The 23,808-nt window shown below is 43.3% G+C and overlaps 1 protein-coding gene across 1 annotated transcript in view; it reads right to left on the bottom strand.

Moving 5' to 3' along the window:
- LOC126416346 (hemicentin-2-like) overlaps positions 1–23,808 on the bottom strand; it is an 856,604-nt gene that overhangs the window by 6,633 nt on the left and 826,163 nt on the right. Inside the window, exon 8 of the mRNA XM_050084025.1 lies at positions 6,636–6,784. Within this exon, the coding sequence (XP_049939982.1) occupies positions 6,645–6,784 (140 nt within the window). The 3' untranslated portion in view covers positions 6,636–6,644. The remainder of the gene's footprint in view (positions 1–6,635; positions 6,785–23,808) is intronic.

Below are 23,808 nucleotides of genomic sequence, written 5' to 3'. Positions count from 1 at the left end.
TTGCATCGTTTTTTACTGTAACACTTACTGCACAAATAATTCTGGCACTTTCCGTTACTGTAAGTTGCTCATTTAGCTGTCGCAAATAAATGTCTGTGTAACAAGATTTCTCTCTCACTTAAAACGTATGAAAGTTCTACTTCTTCATTACTAATTTACCATAAGCTAGGTCATACTATACCACAGTGGCTTTTTTTTGTACTACACTTGTCTGAAATGTTCATTCTGCTTGCACAGTATTTATTGTGGGTTCCAGTATAATTTGGGCAAAGATAAGGCAGTATCATAACACAGATGTGAAACCTATACTAGTTGAAAGCATTGATGCAGTGCTGCACAGTTGTTTATTCCACAAAACTTGAGCTGACTCAGTATAGATTTGTGTGTAGTTTTAAAACTTTCTAGAAGCTACAGCTCAACATGCTCTTCCTATCTGGATGAAATCTATCGATTTCTATGTTAAGGAGTATCCCAAGGGTCGGTTGTAGCGCCGCAACTGTAGGCAACGTTAATAAGTGATCTAGCAGATACCACCGTTTGATCCTTGACACTATGCTATTTGTAGAGGGATTGCATCGTCAAAGCTACGGAGGATTGATGCTCTTTCAGAAACTTGCAGTTGACACTAGACCTAAATAAATGTCTTCAGCATTAATACCGTTCGCGTCAGTTAACAGCGATAAAGGACTGGAATAATTAATAATGGGAATTAATAATTGGAAATTGTTCGGAGTGATCTAAAGTAAGGGTTACATGCAACAAACCTTCGGAAAATCGGATACTAGGCTGCCACTGGAATAACCTTAAGGAAATATGATGTATCCACGAAAGAAGTTACTTGCAAAGCACGTGTTACACAGAATCGTGCTATTCAATGGACTGGGACGTAGACGACTTTTATCAATATAAGAGAGATCCAATGCGAAAACGTGTAGTCATCACCGACGAAGAGTCGCGCAACATATAACTTCCTGCCATAAATGTTACAAAATAACCATGCTGTATCAGAAGACATACCTACAAACCAAAGGCTCCAACAAGTGTGTATCCTATCACCCACTCATTGTAATATATTCATCGACGATATGATTGAGACATGGAAACAACAAACTGATCCAGTCTTGAGATTATCAATCAGATTTTTTAATTCATATGCTTTTGCAGATGATGTTGCAATCGTACGAGATAGTAAATGTCGATACAAAAACCTATCTATAGACTTAACCAAATTTCTAAAAAACATAATACGAAAACATTCATTTCAAAAATAAAAATTATTGTCTGCAAAGGGTCGAAGCCACTGAGGACTAAGATCGTAATAAGAAGCAAAACAACTAAAAAGTTAGTCACTTGAGTTGCCTGGGAAATAGTATGCTCTTTCAGAATGACCTCGACATTGACAAAAACTGTAAAAACATCAAATGCTATGCAGGACAATCAATAGAACATAGAGAAATAAAGTCGGACCAGACACAAAAATCCAATTTTGTAAGCTAATGGCTGCTCGCACATTGTTATAAGGAAGTGAGACTTGGCAAATACTACACAGCAAAAATGCATAATTCAAAAAAAGAGTAAGTGAAACTTCTAGGAGAAGCGAAGGGCTGGAAACGATTAGACAGACTATAAAACAAATAGATAAGAGCATAGCTTGGTATATATGCTGTGAGTAAGAAGATATAGTATAAGCGAGCAAAGCTGGTTGGAACAACTATAGTGTGCAACTCAGTTTTTAAATTTTTAAAAGCTAGTATCTTCGAAATCCTTTAATTGACACCCAGTGCCACATATACACTCCTGGAAATTGAAATAAGAACACCGTGAATTCATTGTCCCAGGAAGGGGAAACTTTATTGACACATTCCTGGGGTCAGATACATCACATGATCACACTGACAGAACCACAGGCACATAGACACAGGCAACAGAGCATGCACAATGTCGGCACTAGTGCAGTGTATATCCACCTTTCGCAGCAATGCAGGCTGCTATTCTCACATGGAGACGATCGTAGAGATGCTGGATGTAGTCCTGTGGAACGGCTTGCCATGCCATTTCCACCTGGCGCCTCCGTTGGACCAGCGTTCGTGCTGGACGTGCAGACCGCGTGAGACGACGCTTCATCCAGTCCCAAACATGCTCAATGGGGGACAGATCCGGAGATCTTGCTGGCCAGGGTAGTTGACTTACACCTTCTAGAGCACGTTGGGTGGCACGGGATACATGCGGACGTGCATTGTCCTGTTGGAACAGCAAGTTCCCTTGCCGGTCTAGGAATGGTAGAACGATGGGTTCGATGACGGTTTGGATGTACCGTGCACTATTCAGTGTCCCCTCGACGATCACCAGTGGTGTACGGCCAGTGTAGGAGATCGCTCCCCACACCATGATGCCGGGTGTTGGCCCTGTGTGCCTCGGTCGTATGCAGTCCTGATTGTGGCGCTCACCTGCACGGCGCCAAACACGCATACGACCATCATTGGCACCAAGGCAGAAGCGACTCTCATCGCTGAAGACGACACGTCTCCATTCGTCCCTCCATTCACGCCTGTCGCGACACCACTGGAGGCGGGCTGCACGATGTTGGGGCGTGAGCGGAAGACGGCCTAACGGTGTGCGGGACCGTAGCCCAGCTTCATGGAGACGGTTGCGAATGGTCCTCGCCGATACCCCAGGAGCAACAGTGTCCCTAATTTGCTGGGAAGTGGCGTTGCGGTCCCCTACGGCACTGCGTAGGATCCTACGGTCTTGGCGTGCATCCGTGCGTCGCTGCTGTCCGGTCCCAGGTCGGCGGGCACGTGCACCTTCCGCCGACCACTGGCGACAACATCGATGTACTGTGGAGACCTCACGCCCCACGTGTTGAGCAATTCGGCGGTACGTCCACCCGGCCTCCCGCATGCCCACTATACGCCCTCGCTCAAAGTCCGTCAACTGCACATACGGTTCACGTCCACGCTGTCGCAGCATGCTACCAGTGCTAAAGACTGCGATGGAGCTCCGTATGCCACGGCAAACTGGCTGACACTGACGGCGGCGGTGCACAAATGCTGCGCAGCTAGCGCCATTCGACGGCCAACACCGCGGTTCCTGGTGTGTCCGCTGTGCCGTGCGTGTGATCATTGCTTGTACAGCCCTCTCGCAGTGTCCGGAGCAAGTATGGTGGGTCTGACACACCGGTGTCAATGTGTTCTTTTTTCCATTTCCAGGAGTGTATGTTTCAAATTAGGATCAAAGATGTCTAAAAACATCTTCTGTAACAATGCAAAACTGTGTTGTCCTGCGAGTAGCCCTCGGGATGTATGACGCTTCAAGCAGCAAGGTGACGACACATGAGAAAAATGGCCGGAGCTCAGGAGTTCACGTGATGCTTAACGCAGGTTAATGATGTCGTATTGGTGCCAAATCTCTCCACAATTCTGCGCAACGTTACGGTGGACGATTATCAGATGGTAGGTCGTCACACGCCTTGTTACCCATGTTTACCCCTTCTATCGACGTATTTGCGACAGTGGGCAGAAAGATGACACCCAGCGTCAAAACCACGCGATTTTGCTATGGGTGGTCTAAGAAAAGATTTCAGACGCACAAAAGGGCATGAAGAGTGTCATAAAAGACGTGAATAAAACCACTCCTTAACCTGAGGTGTTGATTCAAGTATATTTCGCGGGCTAAAATGACAGTTCTAAGCAATAGGACGAAGTTCTTGACAACGTTTGGCGCTGCTGACACATCTGGAAGTGTCAATCTATGTCTGTCTATGTCTAAGAACATTGGAGGACTGCATCTGAAAATGCATTTGGAGTGCAATGCACTCCTGTACAAGTTGGAACCAGTACGGACAGTTCAAAACCATTCGATAAAATCGGAATGTGATCCAAAGCCGCAAGGAGTGTTAATGTTTTCCCAGTCCTCCTCTTTCAAGCCCTGCTGTGGCATTATCATGGTGGATGCGACACTGACACCTTCGTGAATAAAATGTGAAATGGCTCATTTAACACTCCCCAGCTTGCCAACATCCTCGGTGACATCAACCTACATATTTTGAGAATTTTGAAAATGTGGCTTTACAGAGAAAACCTGCGATGTAGTCCTAGACTCTCATAGGCAGACAACCTCCATTGGAGGGGTGTCAAATGGATACCTGCCTTCAGGAACCTAGGGCTACTTCATAAGTTCAAATGGTTCAAATGGTTCAAATGGCTCTGAGCACTATGGGACTCAACTGCTGAGGTCATTAGTCCCCTAAAACTTAGAACTAGTTAAACCTAACTAACCAAAGGACATCACAAACATCCATGCCCGAGGCAGGATTCGAACCTGCGACCGTAGCGGTCTTGCGGTTCCAGACTGCAGCGCCTTTAACCGCACGGCCACTTCGGCCGGCTACTTCATAAGTCTTCCTTGTAATATCACATTGTTAAAATTCTCAATAACTCTGGGTAGGTGGCACGGAGGGTACTGCACGACCTGGGGTATCTTAGAGGACCCATTCCCATTTCATTCGTATATGTTTCGATCTTCACACCCCTCTGTGATCACGCTATAGCAGCGTGTGTAAGACGATAGCTGAGAAAGCGTAAGCACCCTGTGCTAATTCAGATCACGTTCATATTTCGTCGAATGTTATAGAAAGTTTCTTAATCTTTATACCAGAGAAAAAAATTCAGCACTGCTGTACCCCAAAGGGGTGCGATCATGTTCAACGCGTATGCAGCCCAAGAATGTTCTTAGAGAGGTGTCGAAGCGTCTGGGGTTGTCTGCAGCGCCAAGGGTTGGCAAGGACGTCTTTCTGTATTTCATCTCAGTGCGAGCTGTCGTTTCGAGATCAAAAGGTGCGGGAAACGACTCCCCAAGTAAACTAGTGGTTTGATTGATGCCCTATGTGCTATCCCCTGAGGCTCTCTTGTGTTGATTCTGAGCAGACGTAGTCAGAAATCTTCTATTCAGCCACCCTTAAAAAAATCGCGTGATTTCAACGCTGGGTGTCCCCATACTGCCCTCTATCGCGGAGGAGTCACAAAAAGGGGGAAATACAGGCAGATGCTGTGACGACCTTTCCACCATGAGATACGTCCATCTTGACGTTGCGCAGAATTGTTGAGAAATCTGGCGCCAGTGTGACCTCGTTAACCTACATTACACGTCATGTGAATTTCTGAGCTCTGTCCGGTTTCTCTCATGTGGCGACACCTCGCTGTTAGTAACGCCGTCCGGCCAGAAGGTAGCGTCGTAGGGCATCAGGATTTAGCACCATCCCAGATGAATGTAGTAGGCACCTTTGATCAAACCTTATACGTCGAAACTGGAGGGGATTATGGCGTTTAGAGAAAGTGGTACAGGGTAGAATGCCAGATCCGAGAGTACCAAAGCAAGCATTAAATTTCAGATCTTTTGGGACAAGATCCTTAGGAAGACGAAGGAAAACGTGAGTGGATACTTAGAGGACGGAACAGGCCCATGGCGTAGACCAATGATGGAAAAAACAATACCAGGATGAGAAAATAAAAAAAACTGGTTTCTGAGGTTTACTGCGAGTTGTACTTCGCACTCACCATTCATGAGAGGGGGGGGGGGGGGGGGGGGTTGCAGCACACACCTTATGTTAAGGGTACAGGAACAGATATCCTGATATTGGTTCGTTAATATCTACACATTGTACTGCGTTAGACGTTTTTCTCTGCTTCTAACAGTCTTCCCGCAGATACCTGGTACCTGATGTTTCCTGCACGGTCGTAACTGAGTCTTGAAGTGGACTACGCCTGTCAGTATAGGGTAAGCGTTTCATGTATCTACACCTCAGTACTTGACTTTCTGACCAGGGGAAAAGTAATGGCTTGCTGGTGCCACACTTATCTGGAGGTATTAACCAAACTAGTAAATCTGATGTAATTTTCCAGAATGAGATTTTCACTCTGCAGCGAAGTGTGCGCTGAGATGAAACTTCCTGGCAGATTAAAACTGTATGCCGGATCGAGACTCGAACTCGGGACATTTGCCTTTCGCGGGCAACTGTTCTACCAATTGAGCTATCCAAGCACGACTCACGCCCCGTCCTCACAACTTTACTTCTGCTAGTACCTCGTCTCCTACCTTCCAAACTTTACAGAAGCTCTCATGCGAACCAGCAGTCCTGAAGGTAACGATATTGTGGAGACATGGCTTAGCCACAGTCTGGGGGATGTTTCCAGAATGAGATTTTCACTCTGCAGCGTAGTGTGCGCTGATATGACGGGGCGTGAGTCGTGCTTAGGTAGCTCAGTTGGTAGAGCACTTGCCCGCGAAAGGCAAAGGTCCCGAGTTCGAGTCACGGTCCGGCACACAGTTTTAATCTGCCAGGAAGTTTGATGTAATGTTGTTCAATACACTATCCGCCATCGTTAATAGAAATATCTGGGCATATACCCCTTAGACCATGTACAGAGGCACTAGAAGTAACCTACTTCTCGCACTGTAAGATGGCTAGCAGAACATAAATGCAGATGTCGAAATATAGTCCACATTGCTATATGCTCTGTACATGGTTCTTACGCTCTTTACGCTGGTTCACACTGGACATAGGGGAGGGGAGTGGAGACTCGAGCCATCTCTGTACCACGAGCCCCGTCGCTAGCAGAGAGGTGAGGATTACGCACCTAGCAGTGTCACCTCGATCTCGAGAAGGCGACCGCGGTGGCCGCTGCCAGTAAGACCGGTGCGCCCTGCAGCCAGGAGGGGCGTCGCGACGCAGCAGGTGGGGGCGCCGCCGATGCCGACTGGCGCTGGATGGCCGCCGTGTTGTCGCCTGCAACAGCGCCGCCTCAGTCACTACAGGTGAATGGATCATAAGAAGAGTGCAGCCAAAGGCGCTGACGTCAGATTTGTGTACTACAACTGAACACGACATCTTTGCCAAATTTAACCAGAACAAGTCCGCCTGAAAAGACAAATTTTGTTTAAAACTGTGTAGGAAAATCAAGATAAAACCGATCCAGGATAGCCGTAGGGGGTTTTGTATCACCATACACCTTATCTAAAAGTCGTGTTCAAGGACACTGTATGCGTGCATTATTGTATAAACGCCATCAGTTGTCTTATCGAGTACACGTGGCTTTTCTGGTGACGAGCTTCGAAGCCTTTATGTTGGTAAAAAGCTGATTGCTGAATACATAAAAAAGAGACACCTCAACTGAAGATTTGTTTAATTCTTCACAAGACAGTGGAAATCCAATAGGCACAAATAGGGTAATGTTTATTACAAACTGTTTCCCACGGTTTTTGTACCCCAACCGGCATTTTCTTTGAAAAACTGACACACCTTTTGGTCGCTTTTTAAGAAAAACCAATTAGGACACTGCAGCAATTGCTGCAGTTTTATAACAAGGCTCGACAGTTGTCCACCGATCTCGAAAAAGGGATTGAACAGAGGCTTGGTTGGAAAATAATACCTCACCAAACTCATTATTCTAACGCAATAAGAAGTTTATATTTACGATTCTTATGGAACAATCATCAAGAAAATAGACTTCCTGGTGAGACTACGCTTTAACCTTCGGTTAAAAACGTACACCATCCGATCAAAAGTTTCTAGACAGTTGTTAATGGCCATTCGTAGGAATGAGGTGCGCCCACCCTTCAGCTATATGACGGCTTCAACTCTGCTCGGGACTCTTTCAACGAAATATCTGAGTGCAAACGGAGGCTTCAACGACAGTTGTCACAGTTAATAAAGTTCTTCTGCGTTTGTGACAGCATTGCCAAGTATAAGATTCGATACTGCCGATACCACGCAGTTAGTAAACAGCGCCACGCTGCATTCGTCGCTCAATTTTCTATTCGCCGACTTCCCCAATGGCAAACAATAAAGGAAACTCCATGGGAAAACGCGTATTTTCGCCAGTGACAAGACGCAATGCAAAGCCCAATAAAAGAACACCTAATACCTTCCCTCCTCACCCTCATATCTAACGACAACACTCCTCTATAGTATATAAGTAATTTACCTAGCGTCCATTCAGCAGTTAGCAATACACCCTGAGGAAGGCGTCTTGCATTAGTCACCGAAACGTCGGAATTTTATAGTTGACAATGCGCCCACACACCCAGAAGAATTTTATTGAAAATATGTGAATGTCTATGGAGCAGTGTCAAGTCAACCTTCCTCAAGACCAGTAATGTCGGACGATGTGGTCTAGAGTGCATTCTACCCTCTGACGTATCCAAAAGGCATTCCATTTTGTTCAGGGCGAGACTCTGGGCAGACCAGTCTTTTTCGGCAACGTTGTTGTCCACAAACCGTTGCCTCACAGATGCTGCTTTATGACAACTGATACGAAGTCACCGTTTCCGGAATATGCCTCTACTGTGCACAATACGCAATGCCGTAAAATGTGTTAATAATCTTCATGACAATAAGTGGAACACACACCACGAACAACATCGCCATACCGTGAAGTCACCACCTCCGTACTTTACTGCTGGCATTAGGCACGATGTCAGATAAAATTTTACAGGCCTTTGCGAAACCCAGACATCTCCATCGGATTGTCGGAGAGTACAACGTGTTTCATGACTGCAGGTAACACTTTGTAACTCATTCCGCAAATTTAATAGGAATTTCTACAACCAACCTCCGTTAAGCTCGATGGTCCCTGTACAAGAACTCTGCTTGGTTTTGGTTTAGCTGTGGTTGTTGCTTAACGTTTACACTTCACAGTCACAACAGTCTGATTGGGAAAATTTAGAAAGACTGATGTTTCCGTGATAGATTTATTTCTCAGGTGACATCAGATCAGTAGCCCACGTTCGAAGTAACCGATCTCTCTGGAGCGACCCATGCTCCCATTGCTGCTGCTCTCCTCACAGATCCATTGTGTTTTTACTGCTTCTCTATTGACAACACAACTCCCGGTCTCCTTTCATTCGAGCGGATTCCCTTCTAGTGACTTATGGTCCTCATTTCCTCAATACGTAGGTCTCATAGAGGTGTCCAGTAACTTTTGATCTGATAATGTATTCAGATCTGAATCAATACGCTTCTATAGGCGTGACATCAATAAACTATCGGAACACTGTGAGAGTGTTTCAGTTAATTTTAGGGCTCGTATATTCTTGATAAAAATTTCTCTCTAATATTAACTCTTGCGTTCATGAAACAAACTAAAACGCTGTAAAACATACATGCAAATGAATACAAATGAATTATGAGTATTCATGATAGCTTTACAACGAAATGACGTTTTTGAACAAAACATAAAATATTCGTAACATACACGAGCGTGCCCCAACCATCACGAATTAGCAAGATATTACACAACTTTAACCTAAAAGTGATTTAAGTCTAAGTGCAGTCTTGTGTCATTCTGATGTAGAATTATCGTGATTTCACAAAATTACGGAGATGTGGCTGTATGAGTGCACGTTTTACGAAACCTATTTAACAGATTGTTGTTCTACAGTTTCATCAGTAGAATTATGTCATCCCAAAAATACTAAAAAATTTCCTACTGGAAGGTGAAAATTTGGGCACCATACAATTCTGCAATATGTTCTCCCCTTTATAGGTATGGCAATGAATCTAGGTATGAGATGATTTTTGACGCACTATTCTTAAGATTTGCTTACTGGTTATCGATTTGGCTCCTTCTAGCTCTGTCACAGAGGAGGTAAAGGTTCTGCTTCCAGCAAGATTCGAACCATCGAGTCACACAGCAACATATTTTAATGTGACCATGTTACCACTTTCATTTGGTTTTTTATTTTAACTTTTAAACGTTTTCGATTTTTATTCAGACCTCATAGCACCTCCTCTACACAAGTCCTCTCAGACTCCAGACATCCCTTCGCTGCCAAGATTCTTCGTTTTATTCTCTGAATAAAAATTTCTGCTATATAACGGGCCGTGCGGTTCTAGGCGCTTCAGTTTGGAACCGCGTGACAGTTACGGTCGCTGGTTCGAATCCTGCCTCGGGCATGGATGTGTGTGATGTCCTTAGGTTAGTTAGGTTTATGTAGTTCTAAGTTCTAGGGGACTGATGACATCGGATGTTGAGTCTCATAGTGCTCAGAGCCATTTGAACCCTTTGCTATATAACGTCAACACCTCTTCCTATCAGTCTATTACCTGTAATCCTGTATAAATAGAAGTAAGAAAGAAAAGAGACACTTCTTTTTACATAGATTAAATACAACATATACTAAAAAAATGAAAATCCTTTTTCTTGTGAGGCTTACAACTTTGTCTTAAAGTGAAATATAATTTCATATCTCCATAGAGAATAAATTGTAATGTTCTATTTCAGTAAGAGAAAGGCCCTTCTAAAGTGGAAAAGAGTTGAAGGGAGAACCACTGAGACACAGATGAACCGCGGCATTCATCTCTGTTTGATTGTCTTATACATGGCTAAGACAGACAATTCGTAACGTGAAAGATGACTTTAATTTAGTCTCTGCGTAGACTTTTCACCCTCTGGACCACTCAAGGGGTTAAAATAACCGTAACAAGAACCTCAAAACATATTGTGCAAGCTTGCCACGTCCCATTTCATTAGTGATAGCAATAACACCTTCCCGCAGCCAAACTTTCTTAGGGTGCTCATCTTGCACGTCGAATATTATATGAAGGCACCTTTAATGCTGACTGATATCCGCCGATGGTGCATGTGTGTACAAAATTGCACACACAGAGGTCCACTGTGGGCTGGAATTATCATATGAAAGCTTACCTTGGTACACATTCTCATACATGAAATCGAAACTGAACTACGGTGTAAAAAATTAGTTCGAATTTTGGCCAGCAGATGCAAATCTGACATTGTGGATTCAAAGAAGACGTATATAAATGTTTATGTATTAAGGGTGTACCAAAAAGAATCATCCGATTTGGCACGTCTAGATTTCTTAAACTAATAAACATATGCAATGAATTTTGTTTTCTTATGAACGAGAAACTCAAAAAGTTTTTTATAATATCTTTTCATAGGTGTTCACCATGCCCCCGTTGAGATCCACGGCATATCAATGCGGTATTCAAAATGTTCCCTCACAGCAGCGAACATATCTTGGGTAACGGCTTCCACAGCTGCTGTTATGCCATGTCTGAATTTATTCATTATTGTTGGTAACAGAGGCACAAAACTCTTTTATAAAACCCCAGAATAAATAATCACATACAGCCAGGTCCGGTGACCTGGGAGGCCACTAATGTAAGGCTGAATCATTTGGTCCCTTGCGGTCGATCCACCGTTTAGTAATCCTTTGTTTCCAAAATTCCCGCACTACCAGATGCCAGTGTTGTGGTACCCCATCCTGTTGGTTAGCGAAGTCATTCGAATCAGTCTCCCACTTTGGGAAAAGAAAGCTCTCAAGTATACCGACGTATGTCCTTCCTGCCGCGCGGGATTGGCGAGCGGTCTAGGGCACTGCAGTCATGGACTGTGCCGCTGATACTGGCGGAGGTTCGTGGCCTCCCTCGGTCATGGGTGTGTGTGTTTCTCCTTAGGATAATTTAGCTTAAGTATTGTGTAAACTTAGCGACTGATGACCTGAGCAGTTAAGTCCCATAAGATTTGACACACATTTGAACATTTTTAATGTCGTTCCTGTAACAGTGTTCTCGGCAAGCAAAAATGGACCATACACCTTTTCCCATGAATCTGTACAAAACACATTATATTTTGGATAGTCCGTCTCATGTTGTACAGCTTCAAATCGTTGTTCCGTACCCCGTATTCTCACATTATGACGGTTCACCTTTCTATTTAAATGGAATGTTGCCTCGTCTCTCTAACTCTAAGCGTGGAAAAAAGCTGCCATCCTCCGTTTTGCTAGGACGAAATCACAGAACTTCACACGTTGTTGTTTGTCACCTTCACGAAGAACTGGCCGTAGCTGAGTTTCGTATGGGTTCATGTGTAAACGTCGATGCATCACACACCAGACTGACATCGGGGGCATGTTGAGCTGTCGACCTGCTCGGCGAACGGATTTCTACATACTCCTTGTGAAACTATGGCGGATGCTTTCGACGTCTGTATCAGACACTCGAGGACGGCCCTTCGATTTGCCATTACAGAAACAACTTGTTTATCAGAAATGTCCATCCCATCATCTAATGCTCTCTGCTGTAGGAGGCCGTAAAATTCGAGAGTTTTCTCTTTCCAACGGTATGTTGTTCACGCACATATCTCAAGTAGCGTAATAGTTATGATTTTTTTTTTAATCAAAAAATGGCTCTGAGCACTATGGGACTCAACTTCTGAGGTCATTAGTCCCCTAGAACTTAAAACTAGTTAAACCTAACTAAACTAAGGACATCAAACACATCCATGCCCGAGGCAGGATTCGAATCTGCGACCGTAGCGGTCACGTGGTACCAGACTGCAGCGCCTACAACCACGCGGCCACTTCGGCCGGCTTTTTTAAGTCGGGTGATTCTTTCTGATACACCCCGTATAGTGGATTAGGAAAAGATCGTTGGCAGAAAATGTCAGCGAAGTGAGAAAGGCGTAACATTTATGTATTATTAACTGCTGTTTACACGGTTTGTTTAATAGGAGCACCGGAGACGTCGACCAGAGGCTGTACAGCGCCAGACATCCACCTGGTGGTCAAAATTGGAAATAATTATTTTCCACCGTAAATTGGTTCCTCTTTAACATATTTTATATTATGTACCAAGTTTTTCTGACATATCATAATTGCAGCTCACGCTAGACCACCGCGAGTAGATGCACGTTGTTTCCAACTATTCAGTATCTAGTACCTGCCGTTGATATAGACTGATGATTACTTCAGAGTGGCTGTTGATAATGTTGATCTGATTTTTTTGAATGATCTGCAGCCAGCAGTGTCGTAATCATTGAACTAGGAAACAAGAATCGTAGTATTTCTTCAATAAGTTTACAAATTTTCATTCGTTGTAGTTACCGATTTAACGTAATTCCATTTCTTTCATTATACGCTAATAGTTCCTGTGATCGTCTCCCTCGTAACAGGTAGCCTTTAATAAACGACTTTGCGACGGAAGTGCAGTTTCATTTCATGCTTCTTCTTTAGTTGTAATTTAGGAGCGGAAGATTTTAGACGCCCATTTGATGGTTTCAATTTCCTGCCCCGGAAACGGTAGACCCTAAAAATTAATGCTGCGACAAGTGGCGTTTCATTTCATGCATCTTCTTTAGGTGAAAGGAAGGTCCTGGACATACGATTTATGATTTTTCTCTAAAGTGCATCTCGTCCCAAATCGCTAGCAAGAAACCCTTGGTCTCTACGGTTATATATCCTTTCAGTAACCATCTGTCTTAGCAATTTAGGCCAAATGTGTTTTGTATAATAAAGCTGCAGCTAGTATAATGATAAAAATACTGCATTATATTCGAGATGTGAAGAGCGATTGGGTTACAAGATGTAGGAATGCCTTTTGTTAGTGAATCTACACTCAAGAGGCCAGGTTTAGGAAGTACTGAGTTATTGATTACGAATACTTAATTAGGAACTATGAAGTCACATTTTAACAGTTACTTTACGGCAACAAAGTGTTTCGTGGAGAAAATTTTTAATGCTTGTGCTTTCATTTCATACATAAAAGTAACAAACAACGAAATACGCTGAGAAAACAAATTCCAGTACCATTGTTACAGCTACTTCCCGTCACACACAGTGGTAGATGGAAAACTTTGCTTTAAGCTACCGACACCATCGACTGTGGAAGTAATTGCGTAAATATACATATACTCAAATATTAATACACGTGTGTGTAAAATGGCAGAAAGCATACAAAGTAATGACAGAAATTGGTGTTAGATGGAAGCAGTGAAGCGGCTCCTATCGCATGCTTGGACACCACGCCACCTACGACAAAGATCAAGTTTTGAGAATGATCCATTACACAGTGTTAATCCCGCATGAGCTTTTATTACCGAAATAACTATGGTAACAGAGAAAAGGAGAAAAAGAGCTCTCAGTCTTTGTTGTTTGCAACAGATTATTGACTGCGTGATGGACATACATTTACTGACGAGATTGAAAATATACCGATTTAACGAGTTCACCGTATACGAAAACTGTGTGGGGCATGTTCTGATGTGCATAATTTTGACACAAATTTCAGTGCGCGTCGAATGTCCTTTGGAAAATGTTATTAGATCCCGTAACATCATTACGGTTTCCACAGTGACTGCTAAGTGCCAAGATAATTAATGGACATTTCTGTACGCACGCTGCTACGAAAAATACATTTCGTTTTAATAGAATTACTGTGAAATTTTAGCACATTCGGGTGAATTAAATAATGTTGTCAGTACTAGTTTTGGTGGTATTAAGCAGGAGAGCGGACACATCACATATACGGCAAGGTAATGGCAGTTAAAAGCGATTCCGATCGAAGCGAATTTGTTATGCCGGTAGCTGAAATTTATCTGTGAACACTGACGGAATCCATCAGTTTGTTTCTGAGACGCTGGACCTGGTAATAGAGAGCATCGGCATGAATTTATGTGCGCGGAAGACTGATGATATAGTGAGTTCCATTGGCCTTCTACTGCTATCACTTCCCTCCTGTGTAAACTGCTTAGTCCCCAATTCTTTGTTCGATATATTCCAGTCTATTTCTGTATTCGGACTTATCTGCTTCCATGGAATGTACAGCTATCGCCTAATGCCTCAAAAGATATGTCCGAACGTCATGCCACATTCCTTTAATACCGTTGCCCACGTATTTCTGTTAGTACAGTATTCATCTATAATTTCACATCTCAGTCGCTTTGATTTTCTTTTCCGCTTTTCCACAGCCCATAATTCACTTGCAAAGATTACTGTGCTTCATGCGTACATTTACAGAAGTTCCTTTCTTATACTATTAACGGAATCTCTGATGCTTTTCTCTTGCTACAGCCAAACTGATCATCAGATTACAAATACTCAGTTTTCATTTCTATTTTGTCACATGCAATTATTGTCAATACCTTGCATAATTTAACCGTTAACTTGAATTTGCGACAGATTTCACAGTTAACTACCTTTTATATCTTTGGAACTGTATAAATGAATGCTTCCGAAAGTTCAGTGGTAAGTCATCAGTTTCATACATCCTAAATACAAACTTCAATAACCGTTTAGTTTTCACTCCCCCGAATTGTTTGAGAAATTCCGAGGGAGTGTTATGATCATCTATTACTCCTGCTTTGATAGATCGTAAGTCTTTCGAAGCTCCTCCAAAGTCTAATACTGGATCTCATATCTGTTCCAAATCAACACCAACTTCTTCTATCGTCGCGTAGAAATTGTACTCAATGTTTCGCATACTAAATGGTTCAAATGGCTCTGAGCACTATGGAACTTCACTTCTGAGGTCATCACTCCCCTAGAACTTAGAACTACTTAAACCTAACCAACCTAAGGACATCACACACATCCATGCCTAAGGCAGGATTCGAGCTTGCGACCATAGCGATTGTGCGGTTCCAGACTGTAGCGCCTAGAACCACTCGGCCACTGCGGCCGGCTGAATCGCATACTCCTGAGCGTTAAACAGTGGAATTCTTTTTCTATTCTTAATGCTGGTGCCCTTTCCCACTACATCTAAGTGGCCTACAACAAAAGTTACACAATTTCGAGAGTTCGCTGTTACAACGGATGTTTATTCCACGCGAAATTTCACATTTCATTCACCCAATCTCGGTGAATCAGTAGGTGTGGTAGTCGAATCGTATTCGGGAGGATCAGTTCAGATCTGAATCCCAACATTCGGATTTACGTTTTTACCATTAGATCATCGATACTCTAAAGCTTCGACGTGCTGTCATTAAGACAGCTTCAAGATTCTGATTACTTTACGTAGGTGTTTATGTGTTAAATATTTAACGTTAAACAATTACACGAGATAAAATTTAGAAAAGGTTTCAAATAATATTTACAATTTGTTAGAAGTCGCTGAGTGTCCCCATTGTCACACAATCGATGTGTATAGTCTAATTTGCGCTCTGCTTCAAGCACTAGTTATTTTTCAGGCATCTATACGTTCGTGTCACCTTATGCGTCCTGTGGAGGAACACTGAAAATGTACTAAGCGATAAAAATTTATTTTGTCTTCATCATTTTATGGGAGATGTGAGGGTGAAGAAGTTCCTTAAAAGTCTGAAACTATGTAAAAAGTTTGTTGAAAGACGTTTTCTGATACTGAATGAATATTTTCTAGGTATCTGCGTGCCGTGAATTACACTGCCTCAAGACACACACAGTTCTCTAATTGCTTTACTTGTCCTACTGCGGTAAACCAGTAACACAAGATTATTACTCTTTATAAGCAGGCTTTTTACATTAGGTCAGCAATTATATGGAATATTGGAACTCAAATTATATTTTGACCGTGGAAGCCGTTACATAGACAACCTTTAAGTGCGAATCGGTGACCGCGAAACAGGTTAGTCGTTTCGCACTATAGACATGGTTTCCCTAAATCACAGGCTCGTTGTTTCCAAAAGAAGACTGCCGATCTTCCACCTCATCTTTCACCAGCCCGGTAATGTGCTCTGTCCTCCAAAAGCCTCAGTTCTCGACTGGACATTAAGTCTAAAAATCTCTTGCTGCTTCTCCTTCCAAGTCACATAGACGAGTCAAACATAACTAAGAGCTGTAGAATGTGCCTTTTTGTTTCCTCTTATCTCAAAGCGGTCTGAAACAATATGGATTCAGTTTCTTCTAAAAGTAGTTGTCTGGAATGCAGTCGTATACGGAAGTGTAGCGTTGATGATTCACAGCGTCGACAAGAAGACAGGAATAGCTTTTCAAATTTAGTTGTACTGAGGAATATTGCAAATTAGCTAGTCATATATAATAAATATTTCTATACTAAATCGATTTGGAAAGAAAAGAACGTTATAGCAGAATTTGGCTACAAAGAGGATTCTCCAGGAGTGACAAATCATCATCATCTCAACACATTCAGAGTAATTTGAGATGAACAAGCATTTGCGGCTAGGGACGTTAGTAACCGATTTTGTTTAAAACTAGACTCGTAGTTTCATGCGTGGTGTGAGAGCGAACGACAGATAGCATGATGGCAGTAATGATGCGCCGGTATGAAAGTACAGACCATACTTTTCGTGGTCGTTGTTGCAGTCACTTTAATAGTGGGTAATTTTCGCCGTTGTAAGGAAGTCCTTCGTGCGAATTTGAAACGGTGATTCCCTGCGGAATATACCAGTGAAGCGCAGCAGAAGGGCTTCTGGCCGTTATAAAAGGTTAGCGTCTGCGACCTTCGACCAATTCAGAACTGTGCAAATGAGCACATTTGGGTTCCAAATGAAAAAAAGTGAGCTACGCACGGTCAGCCGTTTTCTTCGAAACCCAAAGCGTTGAATAACCTCGATTACAACAGCTTTTCTGCCTCCCTAACACCAGAGTTCTTCTGCCGTCAGACCCCGTTGCCGTAGTTGGTACACTCAGCCTCGAAATCACACTGTCCTACAGTTTAGGTGTATTTCGAGAAAGTTTGACTGTTTCAGGACATCAGAAGAGTCAATAGAATATTACCGGTTAGTAGGAGAATGAGTTACTGGTCTTGCAGATTGCTAGTTGCGACAATCTGATTATTATGAATTACGGTAGAAATTCGTGATTACGATCGCGTATGGTCCACGGACGCCTCCATGTCGGCGCTAAGGTAATGTATCACATGCCATCGTTAGATCATATCTCTCTCGGTCGCCTTCAATTGCACTTTATTTCTTCATGTTGCATCCTGTCATTACTTACGTGTGCATTCTTTCTTGATTGACCGAGTCTTGTCCATCGATTCAATATCTCTTGTATTTCTGTAGCTTTTCCACTCATTTCAGTACTTTCTTTACTCTTTTAGATCTGTAAACTTCATTACTAATACATATGTTTGTAGATTTGAATGCCAATATACGATGGCGTCCTAAAAAGTAATACCTCCCATAAATGTTTTTAAATAAAACAAACTCTGTTAACCTGCCACATCTTTATTCTTCATGTCTACATATTCGTTTCTCACTATAGACACCCGGGCGACGAACGCATTTCGTCCTACATGAGACCAGTTTGTTGATAATGTCACTGTAGAATGTTTGACATTTTTGACGGTGTCACATTCTCATCTCTGCTTGCACCACTTCATCATTGTTCAAGTGAAACGCTCCTAGATGTTCAGTAACTTTTGGAAACAAATGAAATGGTGCCATTTCTGGACTGTGTGGGGGATGATAGGTGACAGTGAACCCAAGGCGCAGGATTGTTGCAGATGTCACAGCGCTCATATACAGTCTAGCATTGTCATGCTGAAGGGGAACTCTTCGAATTAGTGCTTTCGGTTTTTGAGGGTCTCGCAATACATAGCAGAATTCATGGGCTTGCCTTAGAACACGAAAACACATGAACCACACCTTGAACATGACATTGCCTGCTGATGGAATGGTCTTGCGCTTTTTTGGGGTCTATTATTCTTCGTGGTGGATCCCCATTCATGTCCGGGATCAAAACAGGAACCCAGTCTTCAGCACCTTTGGAGGCACGTATCCGGCTGTTAGAAACTCGACAACAGCGCGGTGTTTCTCATGCACTGACGTAGTTGCGTTACAGACCGTCATGTCGGACGCTACAATTCGGAGTCCTCTAGAGGAAGAGGGTTTCCGTCACCGAAGCGGGAAAGTCGACAGAGTAATAAGCAAGCCATCTACCACCCAAACCGATACTGCGAATAGAATAAAAAATTCGGAAGCGTTACTTCTTAGCAGGTCCAAAATGTGTAATTAAGATAATAGTCGACTCTTCTTTAAATAGTTAGCTAATGCCTTTCCTTCGTTAATCTGTTTACTATGTTTCTAAAGACAGGGCCGAATCACTCCTCTGTTAGGAGATAAATTAGATGCCTTACAGACGGCCTATGCAGGGAGTAGATTAGTGGTGCTCCTTCAATCCAAATAGCTGTTTTCCACAATAGCATCTTTACTGAGGCATCATTGGCTTATGGAGGGAATCCTACAGAGATGGGCATAAATGTGGTAGACACCAGTGACTACTGTAAGATGGTTCAAGTGGCCATAGGCTACACTAGCTAACCAGGCAGACAGGCTAACACCGGATACAATAACGCGGAGAGCTGTATCAACTAAGTTTTCCGACTGAAGACTGCAGCAACAACGATCCCAATAAGTAACTCATTGCAGCCTCCTCGAGAATCTTCATGTAGCTTTGCGATCGGGAGTTTGCGCGGTGGGAATTGGGGAGTGCGAGGCACTGAATACTGGTAAGATAAATCATGCGATATAATATTTGACCTCTACAAACACTACTGGAATGACAAAAGATCAGATTTTAACGTCTCACCCACGAAGAGTGCAAGCTTCAACTGGAACAAAAGAATAAATTTCGTGTAAGTAGTTGCACATTTACATGTAATGTGATTGATCTGGTGTTATATAAGTCAGTAATTCGGCGTAGCACCCACTGCCATTTCCATTCTACACGGACTGGCAGAGAATGGATGATAAGAAAGGCATTCAATATGTTACAAATTCCCGACTTCGTTGGAAGTCTTCATTTAACTCATCACATACATTCCTGACCTTCCAATTTTCAGAAAAGACTGCCGCACGCTACAAATATTATGAAGTTTCTATACACATTGCTCCAATATATGACTCACTGATAGCTTTGAAGCTTCAAATAATGATGACACCAATGGAGACAACGGAGTGGGTTTCTCAACCAGGGAATCTACTGAACAAAACTGCAATGAAACAGTACGTTTACCCAAAATAATTAATGTGAAATATATTTGGGATCGGGAAGGGAACCAGATGTAGCCATTGCAGCATTTGTGACAAGAAAAAAAGCACGAGTAACATAAATCGGGACAGAGAGTTGAAACTCGCTTGTATGGGATATGAATGTAATGTGTTAAATGAAGAGTCCTCTGAATTTAGAGAATGTTTTCTGGAATGGTGGTATTACATCACAGAAGTGATCACTGTTATTCTGTTAGATTCATTTTTATCAGGTGACAACCAATGTTAGCCACGCGGCTGGTCCCGGCGGAGGTTCGAGTTCTCCCTCGGGCATGGGTGTGTGTGTTTGTCCTTAGGATAATTTAGATTAAGTAGTGTGTAAGCTTCGGGACTGATGAGCTTAGCAGTTAAGTACAATAAGATTTCACACACATCTGAACACTTGACAACCAATGTTAACCGTCTGCTGTAGATCATGGTGGCCTTCCATGAGATTAAAGAAAAACAACTGCGTTCTGTACGTTCGTATCGTTGATGGAATAGTTTAAACTCAGGTGATACCTTAGTGTTCCGAGATATAGCTAGTTTGATGCCAGATCCATTTTCCTCGTGTGAACTGGTACTGATTCGGTTTGACCTGATTCAAGAATTAGATGACTTCCCAGGTGATGTTATCGGAAATAAATCCATACATACCACTTGTCATGAATATGTGCGATGTCTCCTGGATACAGAATGAAAGCAAATAAGAAACTCTGAGAATATCAGAATCCATAGAAGGTAAGTTTTAATTCTACTACAGATACCCCCTCGAAATTAAACTCTCGTTTAGAGAACCGAACACGTTATCATTAATCTCACAGTAGTTTGATGTTGCCTACTGCACGGAATGTGGAAGACACTTCCAACATGAAAAAGGGCAATACTAATGTCACTCGTACTTGTAACGGTGGATAGAAGAGCAGTTATTCGCCGAGACTTGAAAGTATAACAACGGTCAATATTAGGTGACTAAAACAGAAACAAAAAACTAATCTCCTCTCAAACAGGCAATGAAGATCCAACGGCATCGATGGGACCGACCGGCCGCCGTGTCATTCTCAAACCATAGGCGTCACTGGATGCGGATACGGAGGGGCATGTGGTCAGCACACCGCTCTCCCAGCCGTACGTCAGTTCCGAGACCGGATATTAGCTGACATTGGTGCTAAATTCAGTGAAATTACCGATATTTCTTTAAATATTGTCTGCTTCTTTAGCTGGCCCTCCGTTATTTTCTATCTGTGGAACTTCAACATCTTTGTGGAACTGTTACAGGCGTACGCAGTACAATAACGGATGGACGGAATAATTGAATTCAGGAACGAAAATTTGTGCATTCCGCTGTGCTGTGAGGGTGCATCGGAATACGACAAATGAGTCCTGCTATGAACAAAAATGGCGAACGAGATCATCACTCCTCGTTGTTGGGCAGTATTGGCGACAGTCTGGCTGGTCTCCCACCGCTATTCGCGGCGTCTTCAGATACGTCTTCACTGGTCATTAGGACTTAATTCAACGCATGACTCATCAGAAGACAAATCTACTCCAGATAATGAGATTCCGGGCCAATAATTTCCGTCCCATACGGGCAATTCCCTTCTAATGCGTCGTTCTTTTTGCCTTACAGTGTAAATGTTTATTTTGAACACATGAGCTACGTGTGTTATATCCAACAAATACACTGAAGCGCCAAAGGAATTGGTACAGGCATGTGTATTAAATTACGGAGATATGTAAACAGGCATAATACGGCGCTGCGGTCGGCAACGTCTATATAAGACAACAAACGTCTGGTGCAGTTGTTAGATCGGTTACTGCTGCTACAATGGTAGGTTATCAAGATTTGAGTGACTTTGAAGGTGGAGCTATAGTCGGCGTACGAGCGATGGGACACAGCATCTCCGAGGTAGCGATGAAATGAGGATTTTCCCGTACGACCATTTGAAGAGTGTACCGTGAATAACAGGAATCCGGCAAAAAACTAAATCTCCAATATCACTCCTGCCGGAAAAAGATCCTGCAAGAACGGCACCAATGACGACTGATGAGAATCGTTCAACGTGACAGAAATTCAACTGTTCCGCAAATTGCTGACGATTTGAATGTTGGGCCACCAACAAGTGTCAGAGTGCCAACCATTCAACGAAACATCACCAATATTGGCTTTCGACGACGAGAGCCCAGTTGTGTACTTTTGATGACTGCACCACACAAAGCTTTACACCTCGCCTGGGCCGGTCAGCACCGGCATTCGACTGTTGATGGCTCAAAATGGTTCAAATGGCTCTGAGAACTATGGGACTTAACGTCTGAGGTCATCAGTCCCCTAGAACTTAGAACTACTTAAAATTAACTAACCTAAGGACATCACAAACATTCATGCCTCAGGCAGCATTCGAACCTGCGAGCGTAGCGGTCACGCGGTTCCAGAGCGACGTGCCTAGAACCGCTCAACCAACCCGGCCGGCTCGACTGTTGATGATTGGAATACTTGTTGCCTGGTTGGACGAGTCTCGTTTCACATCGTAACGAACGGTTGGACGTTTACGAGTATGGAGACAACCTTATGAATCCATGGACCTTGCATGTCAGTAGGATACCGTTCAAGATGGTGGAGGCTCTGTCATGGCTTGGGGCGTGTGCAGATGGAGAGATGTGGGACCCTTGATACGTCTATGTAGTCTCTTGCAGGTGACACGTACGTAAGCATCCTATCTGATCACCTGCATCCATTGATGTCCATTGGGCATTCCGACGTACTTAGGCAATTCCAGCAGGACACTGCGACACTCCACGCGTCCGTAATTGCAGCAGGGTGGCTCTAGAAACACTCCTCTTAACTTAAACACTTTCCCTGGCTACCAGACTCCTCGGACATGAACATTAATGAGCATATCTGTGATGCCTTCCGACGTGCTGTTCAGAAGAGGTCTCCGCCCCCTCGTACTCTTATGGATTTATGGACAGTCCTACATGATTCAATGTGCCATTTCCCTCCAGCACTACTTGAGACTTTCGTCGAGTCCATGCCACGTTGTGTTTGGTCACATCTGTGCGCTCGCGGGTGCCCTGCACGATATTAACCAGGTGTACACGTTTCTTTGGCTCTTCAGTGTGTATGAAGTGCTGCAATATTCAACATTTTCAAGTCTTTTGCTGGTTGTTTCCTATCGGATTACGTGACACGCTGAAGATATTGTCATCATAATTTTAGGTCAAACACAATAATTCTCTCCTAGTAAAATGAAGTTTTCCGTGTAAATTGGTCTTCCCTTGGCACTTCATTTATATTTCCTCTCCCACTTGCATTCCCGATCAGCAACTATCCACTTCATTACTTTGCTGTTTACGTAGTACTTAACAAGGTAAGATAGTATTCGAAATAAGTTTCAACTATCGTCTCATCTGCCCTCGCACAACTCTTATACACCACAGATATCATGTTATGTCACTTCTGTAGCTTCCCGGTAACATTGGTTCAGATATTGACTCCCGAACATTGCTTCCGTTGATGCAAGTTGCCCTGCGTTTCACTAGATTCAGTTCTGGCCCTACTTCACTCGAAAATAATGTTTCTGGGTGTGTAACAAGTTTTCCGCCTTAGGTACTTTGGTACTTTCTTGTAGTTCGTTGACAACATTGCCGCTGAGAAAGCCTGTAGCGTGTGGCGGGTAACAAGGTGCTCGACGGGAGCCCCGTTCGCCGTCACACGTTCGCCTGGGCTAGGTGGTAACGGTGCAATGCCGGTAGCCGCAGGCAAGGCCCACAGAGCCGGGAGATTACGGCAGCGCACGCTACGCCGCTTGCGGTGTATTAGTCGTGCCGCTGATTAACTCTCGCATCCTGCGGTAGCACCGTACGGCGCCATACTGCATCCCTGCGGGTATTCCTTACCACGTACAACCGTACGTTTACCGTTATCCAACGCTGCGCAGGGGTACAGAAAACCTTGTTCACAAAGCTCTCAAATGAATGAAGATTGTCGGTAAACAAATGGTCGTTCACCAAATAATCAGTATGGAGTTTTTTGAATAATACC

Source organism: Schistocerca serialis, chromosome 8 (assembly GCF_023864345.2).
Source record: "Schistocerca serialis cubense isolate TAMUIC-IGC-003099 chromosome 8, iqSchSeri2.2, whole genome shotgun sequence".
Classification (NCBI taxonomy): Eukaryota; Metazoa; Arthropoda; class Insecta; order Orthoptera; family Acrididae; genus Schistocerca; species Schistocerca serialis.
This window is presented reverse-complemented; position numbering and strand designations above follow the sequence as displayed.